General features: G+C 40.8%; 1 protein-coding gene across 1 annotated transcript in view; it reads left to right on the top strand.

The window, feature by feature from the left end:
* TRPM8 (transient receptor potential cation channel subfamily M member 8) overlaps positions 1-12,605 on the top strand; it is a 507,003-nt gene that overhangs the window by 7,559 nt on the left and 486,839 nt on the right. Inside the window, exons 3-5 of the mRNA XM_070758570.1 lie at positions 6,294-6,466; positions 7,289-7,463; positions 8,272-8,322. Coding sequence (XP_070614671.1) covers positions 6,294-6,466; positions 7,289-7,463; positions 8,272-8,322 — 399 coding nt within the window. The remainder of the gene's footprint in view (positions 1-6,293; positions 6,467-7,288; positions 7,464-8,271; positions 8,323-12,605) is intronic.

Genomic DNA, 12,605 nt, shown 5'->3' with positions numbered 1-12,605 from the left:
ATATTGATTCCACTCGCTATGTCCCAGAGAATTGGGGCTTGGTAATTGTGGTCTCAATTTTTAAAAAGGGAAAAAGAGATGACCCTGCCAATTGTAGACCAGTAAGTCTATTAAATATAATTAGCAAACTTTTCACCCAACACCTACAAGACAAGCTAAAGGAGTGGCTGGATTCTGAGAATCTGATCACTAAGAACAAGCCGGCTTTAGAGAGGGAAGAGGCATTATTGATCAGTGCTTAGGTCTCTGCCACCTTATTGAAAAATACATCTCAAATAGTCCTGTATCACTATATTCTGGATTTATAGATCTCAAGGCAGCCTTTGATTCAGTTACTAGGACAAAATTATGGGACAAGCTGGAAACTGCCTCCATTGACCAAAGGCTTCTTCATCTACTATGTGCCCTACATACCAAAACGTCCCTCAAGGTGAGGTGTAATATGCAAGGACCCCTCTCAAAGCCAATTAAAACTGAAAAGGGGGTTAAACAGGGTTGCATCTTGGCCCTCCTGCTTTTCAACTTTTATATAAATGATATGGCAAAATGGTTGAACAAACCAAATCACCACCACCCCAAAATAGGTGACCGAAACATCGCCCTTTTGCTGTATGCAGGCGATGCCTTGATCCTCTCCAGGACACCAGTAGGCCTTAAAAGAGCCTTGCGAGCCCTTCTTCAGTATTGTAATAACAATAACCTGAGTATACATTATGAAAAACAAAGATCATGGCCTTTGCAAAAAGGCCAAAACCTTACTCATGGTATCTAGATGGGCACAAAATAGAGCAGGTAACCACCTTCAAATACCTGGAAGTGGTCTTTCAGGCCAATGGCTCAAAGAAAGCACATGGAGACTATACAGCTGCCTTGGGCCAAAGATCAGCAAGCTCCATTCTCATTTTTTTCCACATAAAGGGAGGTTACTATGTTCCTGTTATTAAGATTTTTATGGCCTGGTTGCTAGCTCAGCTTCTTTAATGGCCCTTGCTTGGACCGCCAGCTTCAGCTTCACACTATACACCACTAGAAATAGTTCAATCCAAATTTATTAGAGCAATTCTCCAGATGCCATGTTGCATTTCAAATGCACTTCTGCACCTGGAGACTGGATTGATAAAAGTTGAAGAAAGTATCTGTATAGTGTCTCTAAATATTTGGTTACAGTTTAATTTTTTCACGCAAGGTCTTGCTCTGTTAATCCTTTACAATGAATTTTCCTCCTCATGGATTAAGGCCGTCAAGTTCAATCTTTACAAATTAGGCTTCTCCCCAGCTTCAATACTCAAGATGAACTGTGATCTAGCAAGACAAATCTTGTGAAAAGGGTGGAGGACATCAAGAGGCAGCAGGCCACTGTTTCTGGCCCCAGATGTCACTAGATGTGTTGTGGCCACTGTTTCCCGTAAGCTGCGCCTGTGAGCAGGCGCGCACCCCCAAATATCCCCCACGTGCCCTTTTCCACGGGCGCGCGCTCCCCATCCCCCTGCCAGCCCGCGGGGGAGCGGGGAGGCGCCGGCCGTAAAAGGAAAGGGAGCCGTGGCCTCCCCTGCCTCCCCACCATGCCTCTGGCCCCCTCACGCCCCTGGCCTCTTGGCCCTGTCCCCCGCCTGCCCGATCTGCCCCCTCTCCTCCTCCTCCACCTCCTGCGCTCCCAGCCAGGGGACTGCGAGAGAGAGTTTTCTCCGCGCACTTCAAAAATGCCCGCCCCACCCCTCTCGCAGCTCCTTCGCTGGGAGAGAGAGAGAGGGAGAGAGAAATCTCCTCCCTCTCTCTCTTTCAGTGAGGGGGCTGCGAGAGCGCTTTCTCCGAGTTCTTTGGGAAGGCCTGCCATGCCTCTACTGCAGCCCCCTTGCTGAAAGCTCGGGAGGAAAGCGCTCCCAGCGAAGGGACTGCGAGAGGGGGGCGGGCATTCCTGAAGTGCACGGAGAAAACCCTCTCTCGCAGCCCCCTGGCTGGGAGCGCAGAAGTGGAGGAGGAGGAGAAGCTGCAGCCACCGCCGCGGGAAAAGTGAGAGAGAAAGAGAGAAAGGGGGGAGAGAGATAGAAAGAGAGAGAAGAGAAAGAAAGCAAGAGAGATAGAAAGAGAGAGAGAAAGAAAGCAAGAGAGAGAGAGAAAAAACAGAGAAAGAGAGAGAAAGAGGGGGAGAGAGAAAGAAAGAGAGGGACAGAGAAAGTGAGAAAAAGAGAGAGAGAGCAAGAGGGGGAGAGAGAATGAGAAAGAGAGAGAAATGACTCTTGATTTAAAGCATATGGTAAAAAACACCCAAATAATAACAAAGAAAAAAACCCCAGCTGTTTGTGTGTGTGTGTGTGTGTGTGTGAACTCTTGAACCATTTCCAATAGCTCACCTGTTATTGGAAATGGTTCAAGAGTTCACACACACACACACACAAGGGGGGAGGAGACAGGGATGGAAAAAGAGGAGAAGATAGTAATAATAGTAATAGATTTTGGTTTTGTTTTATTAATTTATTTTCATAAAAAAGAAGGGAATGTTTGTTTGTTTGTTTGTTTGTTTGTTCGTTCGTTTGTTTGTACTTTTATGCCGCCCAGTCCCAAAGGGACTGCCGCTCAGGCACTATACTTTTCTGCCCACACCAAAAAAAAAATTAGAGGGAACATTGGTTGTTGCTCCTGCCAGATATCTTAGACAGCTGAAATCGGCAAACCACCGAAAAGCATTTGCACTTATATGGTGCCATGCGTTTCCATCTGCTGTTTTTTATGGCAAGTATAAAAGAATACCATTCACTGAAAAACTTTGCCCTTGCAGCTCAGGAGAGGTGGAGACTGAAGGACACATGCTCCTGAGATCCTCCTTTTATACAGACATTAGGAAAAAACATATTCTGCCATTAATTTCAAGGTATCCTGCCCACTCAGACACTACCTATCTCCAGTGGCTGCTTAAGGATGAACAGGCCATAATCACAGCACAGGTGGCCAGATTCTGCGCAACAGCAGTGGGGATTCGTCACAAATATGTGCCTTCATCATAGCGAGATGTGTGTGTGTGTGTACGTATGTATGTGTGTATATATGTGTGTGTATGTGTATATGTATGTGTATGTATGTATGCATTTATGTATACCATTTGTGGGCAGCTTTTAAGTGCTTACTGCACCTGAGCTAATTTATATGACAAATGTGGCAACCTTGTTTGTTCCTTTCCCTAATAGTATCAAACTGAATATAGACAGCGATTTCTCTCTCTCTCTTAGAATAGGGAACAAAGATTCCACTGGGTTTGACATGATATAAATAAGAGTAGGGCTTGATGATTCCAGTGAGCTTACAGGGAAACATGGGATATGAGGATTTGGGTATTATATGGGATAGATGGAAGAAAGGGGAGAAAGGATTTTTCCCCCTGTTCTTTCATTTTTTGTTTCTCTTCCTATTTCTTTTTACTTTTTTCTCTCTTTTTTTTCTTCTATTTTTTTCAGACAGATAATATCTGTGTCTGTCTGTGTCTATTAAATGGAACATACTTTACTAGAAAAATATTTCTGAATAGTTTTGCTGATAAAATGTGAGGGATAATTAGGAGATGTCAAACATGTTTTCATGTTTATTTTTTAAATATCATAGAAACTCAGAAACATAGAAGATTGATGGCAGAAAAAGACCTCATGGTCCATCTAGTCTGCCCTTATGTTATTTCCTGTATTTTATCTTAGGATGGATATATGTTTATCCTAGGCATGTTTAAATTCAGTTACTGTGGATTTACCAACCACGTCTGCTGGAAGTTTATTCCAAACATCTACTACTCTTTCAGTAAAATAATATTTTCTCACGTTGCTTCTGATCTTTCCTCCAACTAACCTCAGATTGTGCCCCTTTGTTCTTGCGTTCAGTTTCCTATTAAAAACACTTCCCTCCTGAAGCTTACCGGTATTTAACCTTTTAACATATTTAAATGTTTCGATCATGTCCCCGCTTTCCCTTCTGTCCTCCAGACCAATGTTCCCTCTAATTTTTTTTCGGGGTGGGCGGAAAAGTATAGTGTCTGAGCGGCAGTCCCCTTGGGACTGGGCAGCATAGAAGTACAAACAAACAAACAAACAAACAAACAAACAAACAAATAAATAAATAATCTCTACATTTTTATTAAAATAAATTAATAATAAAACAAAACAAAACTCTATTACTATTAAAACTAAAACAACCAGCAAATCTAAAAACATAACTATTAATAAAAACAGGTGAGGGCTGGGTTTTTTTTTCTCTGTTATTATTTAAGTGCTTTTACCATATGCTTTAAATCAAGAGTCACTTCTCTCTCTATTTCTCTCTCTTTCCTGTCATTCTCTGCCTCAATCATTTTCTCATTTCTCTTCCCCCCTTTTTTCTATCATTTCTCTCTCCCTCTCTCTTCCTTCCACTCCTCTCTCTCTCTTGCTTTCTTCCTCTCTCTCACTCTCTCTCACTCTTCCTTCCTCTCTCCTCTCTCACTCTTTCTTTCTTTCCCTTTCACTCTCTCTTCCTTCCTGTCTTCTCTCTCTTTCTCTCTCCCTTTCTTTCCTTCTCTCTTCCTTCCACTTTTTTCTCTTTCTCTTTTCCTTCCTTCCCCTCTTCCCCTCCCTCTCTCCCTTTATATTTATCTCTTCATTCCTTCCTCTCTTCCTCCCTTTCTCTCTCTCTCTCGTTCACTTTTCTCTCCCTTCCCTCCCTCCCTCCTTCTTTCCTCTCCTCTAAACCTCCCTCTCTTTCCTTTCTCTCCACGTCTCCGGCTTTGCTGACCGGCCCAAGGCTCAAGCCAGCTGCCCGGGAAAGCCAGGAAGGTCCTCCTGCCCCCCACCCCCAGCCGAAAACACAACAGAGGTCTTCCGGTACCAGCTTGAGTCCCGCGTTGCTCCACCCCACTTCGCCTGTCATCATGGACCTCCGTTGTGTTTTCGGGGGAGAGCGGCAGGAAAGCCCTGTGCTGGCCAGGAAAGCCGGGTTTGCTTTCTGTGAAAGCAGTGCGCCTTTTAAACACGCTGCTTTCCTGAACCTCTTTCCTGGGGGGGGTGGCCTCCTCCCCCCCCACCCAGGAAAGTGTTGCAAGAAAGCAGTGTGTTTAAAAGGCGCGCTGCTTTCACGGAAAGCAAACCCGGCTATCCTGGCCATCACAGGGCTTTCCCGCCGCTCTCGCCCGAAAACACAATGGAGGATTACAGGCAGGACGAAGGGTGTGGAGCAACGCGAGGCTTAAGCAGGCAGCTTCCGTGCGTTTCTTTCGGCGGAAGAGGAGGAGAGGGAGCGGATCGGGCAGGGGCAGAACCTTCTACTGCCGGCGCCTCCCTGCCCCCCCCCGCGGGCTGGCAGGGGGATGGGGACTGCGGGCCCATGGAAAAGGGCGCGCGGGGCGGTATTTTGGGGGGCGCGGGCGCTCACGCACGCAGCCTACAGGGAACGGTGCTCCAGACTATATAGATTAAGTTCATTAAGTCTTTCTTGATATGTTTTATGCTTAAGACCTTTCACAATTTTTTTAGCCCGTCTTTGGACCTATTCAATTTTATCAATATCCTTTTGTAGGTGAGGTGTCCAGAACACAGTATTCCAAATGTGGTCTCACCAGCACTCTATACAGCGGGATCACAATCTCCCTCTTCCTGCTTGTTATACCTCTAGGATTCCTTTTCCCCATCTAGATAACTTTCCTCATATAGATAACTTTTCCTTTATTTGTGTTCCCCATACTGTACTCATATCTTGTTCACTATGTAATTTAATTTTTCATTCTATTTGTTCTGGTTACTCTTTTCTATTTTTCACTGCCATGTTTTGCATCATATTTGATATTAAATGGAACTTTGTATAATTTAGTTTAAAATATTACTTTAAACCACTTTCTAAAACGCATAGTGAAATTAAGATAGTTTACACGTTAGATTGGAAGTATATTTGTGATATGATTCAATTAAAAGTATGACATAGGAGCAGTATGTTAGGTGATTGTATTATTATTTATATATTTCTTTTGAATATGTTTGCAATGTACAGGCATTTCAATAATTTCATCACAAATCTTGCTGCAAGTAGATTTATGCTTTTGCTTCCATCTATTTCAAATAATTCAGTAATAATCCAAATTTAGAACTTGTTGCAAAGTAGAAAATAAAATGAACCCAGTCTGCATTTTAAGGATATAGAGTACTGAAGTTCTCCTTTCTGTTGAAAATTACACAGAGTAATCTAAATTTTGTGGATGCTTTATTTGTTTTAAATTGTTGTGAATACTTGTTAGATTGAGTGGCACATTTATAAATGAATAAACAAATATGTTTGACTATGTGCAGGAGCCTGGATATTCACTGGTGGTACCCATTATGGACTGATGAAGTATATTGGAGAAGTAGTACGAGATAATACTATCAGCAGGAACTCTGAAGAGAATGTGGTTGCTATAGGCATAGCTGCTTGGGGCATGGTATCTAATCGTGAGAATCTTATCAGAAACCATGATACTGAGGTAATGAATTTGGTTAACAATTTACATTCACGATTATTTCAGTCTCAACACTACATATAGGGGGAGATTTACTTATTTAAATCTATTCTATTGCTTCATGTCTATACTGATATTTGAAACAAGATCTTAGCATTATATAATCTATAGTTCTTGGAGCTTGAACAATTATAGATCCTGATTAATCATTAATGAAATGACTGAAAGAATATTGTAAACAATGTATCATTTACAAAATAATAAATTGAGCTACAAATAATGGAAAATTAAATTAGTCTTACAAATGAATTATGTAAATTGACAAAATAAGGAAATGATGTAATAAAACAAACATATTCACATAAAGATGGACTAATTTATAATTTAGCAAAAATAATTTTAAAAAATGAAAGGAAACTTGCAAATTAAAATTGGTGGCACTGTTTTCAAATGGCTGCTTACAAGAAATGTAAACAAGAGGTCCACTTCTTCATCCCCCCAAACCCTGGCTCCTACCTCCCCATCCATTTCTTCATGGAGAAATTGTGTTTTCCAATGCCAAAAGGTTGGTGCCTAGCATATCTGGTGGTGAAATGCAGGGGCAGCTTCAAGAGACATGCTTGCAGATATTGCAACCAATGTAGCTTTGATCAGGGGTTGAGATTCCAAAAGTTCATGAGCTCAGTTTAGTGTGATTTCTTGTCCAAATGGATATGCATTTATTCTATTATTAACCTTCATTTCTCAAAATTTGAAAAAGGGTTGCTGAAGATAATATGATAATAATATGCTAAAAATATGATGTTGAAAGAAACTTTAAACCTAAATATTTTATCTAATTCCCAGACATACTACTCAGCACACTACATCATGGATGATCTCAAGAAGGACCTTTTATACTGCTTAGATAATAACCATACTCATCTAATTTTGGTGGATAATGGAACTCATGGGTATCAAGGCATAGAAACTAAGTTACGCACCCAGTTAGAAAAATATATTTCAGGATGCATTATTCCAGGTCAGTATGTAATAGGGATTATTATTTTAAAATTAAGTAGCAGTTAACATCAAATGTTATAGCTATTTTTGAGGATGAATACTAAAATTTGACTCACATATTGTTTAGGTTTTTTATAATTAGGACATGTTATATTCAAAAGGCAACTATATTGCTGTAACAAGTCAATGAATAAATATATTTAAGATAAAAAAATTATATACTGATTATACTGAACAGTTATATGAAATACATGGAAAATTATTTCTGTGTACACTGTGATTTACAAATGAACATTAACAAAACTATTAATTTCAGAACTTGAACTCATATTGTGTAGCCTCTGAAAGACCATATATCCCAAGGAACCAGAAAATGTATTATCTTTTCTAGGATTTTCCCAGATACTGATGTTAGACTTTTTCCTTTCTTGAAGATGGGAACCATATCAACCCTTTCCCAATCCTCAAGTACTTCCCCGATGCTCCCAGATTTTTGAATCCTGGGAAAATCCTGGAAAAGATTAAAAAAAACTAGATCTGTGAACATCTAGAAACAAATAAAGATAAAACTAGTGGCCATTTATTTATTTATTTATTTATTTATTTTATTATTTTTTTATGCCACCCTTCTCCTTAGCACTTTTTAACAGAGCCAGCATATTGCCCCCACAATCGAGGTCCTCATTTTACCCACCTCGGAAGGATGGAAGGCTGAGTCAACCTTTAGCCGGTGATGAGATTTGAACCGCTAACCTACAGATCTACAGTCAGTTGCAGTGGCCTGCAGTATACCACTCTAAATGCTGTGCCACTCCGGCTCTTTTTAGATTTAGATTTCAGTAACACATTTGACAAAGTAGACCACAACCTACTTCTTGGTAAGCTAGAAAAATGTGCAATAGACAACATCACCACCAGATGGATTTGTAGCTGGCTGACAAACAGTATTCAATGAGTAGTCTTTAATGGTACTACATCCACATGGAGAGAAGTAAGCTGTGGGATACCACAAGGCTTGGTCTTAGGTCCAGTACTCTTCAATATCTTTATAAATGAGTTAGATGAGGGAATAGAATGGGAACTCATCAAATTTGCTGATGATAGTAAACTGCCAGGAATAGCCAACACCCCAGAATACAAGTTTAGGATCCAAAAAGATCTTGACAAACTTAACAATGGGCCCTATTAACAACGTGAATTTTAATGTGCAGAAAAGTTTTATATTTAGGCAAGAAAAATCAAAGGTATAAGTACAGATTAGGCAACAGCTGGTTGAAAAATAGTAACTATGAGAGGGACCTTGGACCTAGTGGATGATCACTTGAAAATGAGCCAGCAGTGTGCTAATACAATCCTGGTTTGTATAAACAGAGGCATAGAATCAAGATCATGTGAAATATTAGTGTCACTTTATAAAACGTTATGATAGTATGATCACACCTGGAATACTGCAATGAATTTTGGTTACCGTACTACAAAAAGATGTTGAGACTTTGGAAAAAGTTCAAAGAAGAGCAACTAAGATGATCAAATGCCTGGAGAATAAACCATAGGAAGAATGGCTGTAGGTTTGGGGTTTGGCTAGTCTAAAGAAAAGAAGAATTAGGGTGACATGATAGTAGTATTCCAGGATTTGAGGAACTGCCAAAAAGAAGAGGGTGTCAAATTATTCTCCAAAGCATCGGAGGGTAGGACAAGAAACAATGGTTGGAAACTAATCAACGAGAGAAGCAATCTGGAATTAAAGAGAAACTTCTTAACAGTGAGGACAATTAACCAATGGAACTACTTGCCTTCAGAAATTTTGGGCTCTTCATCACTGGAGGTTTTTAAAAAGAGACTAGACAGTCACTTGTCTGAAATAGGTTCTCCTGCTTGGGCAGGGGGCTGGACTAGAAGATTTCCAAAATCCCTTCCAGCTCTCTTCTACTCACATACAGTGATACCTCTACTTAAGAATGCCTCTACTTAAGAACTTTTCTAGATAAGAACCAGGTGTTCAAGATTTTTTTGCCTCTTCTTAAGAACCATTTTCTACTTAAGGACCTGAGCCCAGAAAAATTTCCCAGGAAATTTGAGAGTGGCACGAAGGCCTGGCCAGTTTCCTGCCATTCCCCCTTTAATCCCGGCCATCTCGGGTTTTTCTGGGCTGCCAGAGGAGCTTTTTGGTGGCACTTAAGAAGGCTTTGGCAGTACAGAGCGAACAAAGCATTTTCCTTTCTGTGGGTGCTTGGAGAGGGAATAAACCTCTGCCAGCGCCCAGAGAAAAGAAATACTCCCTTTGCTCAGGGCAGCCCAGAATGAACATAGCAATTTCTTTCTCTGGGTGCTTGGAGAAGGAATAAACCAGTTTGCTGTGGTGACTCCCTCATGCTACCTCCCAAACACCCGACACAAGGTTGCCTCCCAGAGTGTTTGGGCATGGAAAGGCAAATGGGGGCGCTTCATCCCGGCTGGATCAACTCGGCTTCAGTCAAGCCGAGGAGTTACCACAATGAAGGAAAGTCGCCAGCTACAAAGCGAGTGAGCGAGAGGAGAGGGGAACCCTTCAGCATGGGATGGAAGAGGAAGCAGGTAGCAGCAGCCGCAGCCAGTTTTCGGTCAAATGAGCGGGAGGTTCCCCCCTCTCCCCCGCCTGGGATTCTGCATTGGTTGCCGATCAGTTTCCAGGCACAATTCAAAGTGTTGGTTATGATCTATAAAGCCCTTCATGGCATCAGACCAGAATATCTCTGGGACCGCCTTCTGCCACACGAATCCCAGCGACAGGTTAGGTTCCACAGAGTTGGCCTTCTCCGGGTCCCTTTGATGAAACTATGTTGTCTGGCGGGACCCAGGGGAAGAGCCTTCTCTGTGGCAGCCCTGACCCTCTGGAATCAACTCCCCCAGGAGATTAGGACTGCCCCCACCCTCCTTATTTATTTATTTATTTATTTATTTATTTATTTATTTATTTATTTATTTATTTTATTCAATTTTTATGCCGCCCTTCTCCTTAGACTCAGGGCGACTTACAACATGTTAGCAATAGCACTTCTTAACAGAGCCAGCCTATTGCCCCCACAATCCGGGTCCTCATTTTACCCACCTCAGAAGGATGGGTAAGTCAACCTTGAGCCAGTGATGAGATCTGAACCTCTAACCTTCAGATCTACAGTCAGCTTCAGTGGCCTGCAGTCCAGCACTCTACCTGCTGAGCCACCCCGGCTCTTACTCCTTGCCTTTCTCAATCTCCTCAAAACCCACTTCTATCGTCAGGCATGGGGAAATTGATTCCCCTGGGTCGTTTCCGCTTTGTGTATGGTCTGTATGAGATGTATGATTGGGGTTTTTTATATTAAGAGTTTTAAATTTATTTTAAGCATTGGATTTGTATTCTTTCTTGTTGTGAGCCACTTCGAGTCTTCGGAGAGGGGTGGCATACAAATCAATCGAATGAATGAATGAATGAATGAATGAATGAATGAATGAATGAATGAATAAATACTCTCTCTCTGGCATAGCGTATGGGAGGCAACCTTGCGCCGGGTATATGGGAGGCGTGTGCTCCTCCTCGCCGTCTCAGAGTCTCTTTTTTTTTAAGCCTTAAAGTTTTGGATTTTTTTTATTCCCCTCACCTCACCTTCTTCCTTTGGCAGCGACTGTCCTCCTCCTCCTCTTCTTCTTCTCCTCCCACACATTATTTGCTTTTACATTGATTCCTATGGGAAAATTTGCTTCTATTTACAAAGTTTTCTACTTGAGAACCTGGTCACGGAACGAATTAAGTTCTTAAGTAGAAGGTACCACTGTACTTGGGATTATATTTAGATGCGAAATGTTTACTAACCCACTAGTACTTTTCAAGAGGCAACTGGACTTTTTTTGTTTTTCCTTGAGGATGTTTCACTTCTCATGCCAGAAGCTTCTTCATTTCTGACTGAATGGTGGAGAATGGAAGGAATTAAATTCCTTGCAGTCATAAAGACATTAGCACCCTTTCTGAGAGTCATTGAGGCCACTTGGAGATTACTGACTTTTTTGTGTGTAGTACTTGGGGTTAAACAGCACAAAGAAATAGGAGGGATCTGGGAACTGTATGGAGCAAAGAAACCCTGAGCATGTCTGTAAGCACCAATTTAACTGAAACAAAAGAGCCACCATCCCACTGCCACCTAGAGACTCTCATGACAGGGGAACACACTCTGAGTATTTCATACTAGTATAATTAAATCAACCATTACTTCATGTCATTACTGCAGACTAGCAAACAATTCCTTATTAATTTTCAGTTTCCACCTTTTTATTAAAAATGTATTTTATAGCACTAATCTTTTAAATCTTGCTGTATTTATGTACTTGTTGGGTTTAAGCCTGATTTATATTTTATCAAGTGCCCTATCTTCTGACCACACTGTGCTTGCCCATCTATATATAGAATGGGAAAAAAGTAAATCAAAATTAAAAATAATGTAAATTAAAAATGCCCAAGGACAAACTCTAAAACCTTCAAAATAAAATCTATCAAATTCTTTATTACGGGCAATCAAACAAATAACATTATTATATGGGTTAAAGGGGAGTGAAATAAAGGTGGCTGAATTATGTATGCACACAAATAGGAAAAATGAAATAATCAGACAAAAACTAGTGTAGCGGACCATATTTAAAAGAAACCTGTTTCAGGTTTCACATTCAACACATACACAGTTGCTAAGTGATTACAGTCATTTAATCAAGGTTAAACCAATTCCCAAAAATGTCTGGGAATAAAAACTTGCTCGAGTAGTTTCACATTCAATAGAATAGAATAGAATAAAGTAGAGCAGAGCAGAACAGAACACAATAGGAATTTATTGGAATTTGTCTTTGGTGCATATTGTCTCAGTGTACATACTTAATGATAATCATAGGATACAAATCATACTGGGAAACAATATAAATAATAAGGTTACAAGCAACAGAGTTACAGTCATGCAATCATGGAAAAGGATGATAGGAACTATGAGAAGATTAATAGTAATAGTAATGCAGACTTACTGAATAGTTTTACAGTGTTAATTATTTATTTAACAGAGTGATGGCATTCAGGAAAGAATTGTCCCTGTGTCTAGTTGTTCTGGTATGCAGTGCTCTATAGCATTGTTTTGAGAGTAGGAATTGAAATAATTTTGGTAGCAAT

Source organism: Erythrolamprus reginae, chromosome 1, assembly GCF_031021105.1.
Source record: "Erythrolamprus reginae isolate rEryReg1 chromosome 1, rEryReg1.hap1, whole genome shotgun sequence".
Taxonomy (NCBI): domain Eukaryota; kingdom Metazoa; phylum Chordata; class Lepidosauria; order Squamata; family Dipsadidae; genus Erythrolamprus; species Erythrolamprus reginae.
The sequence above is the reverse complement of the archived record's forward strand: the minus strand, read 5'-3'. Positions and strand labels throughout refer to the sequence as shown.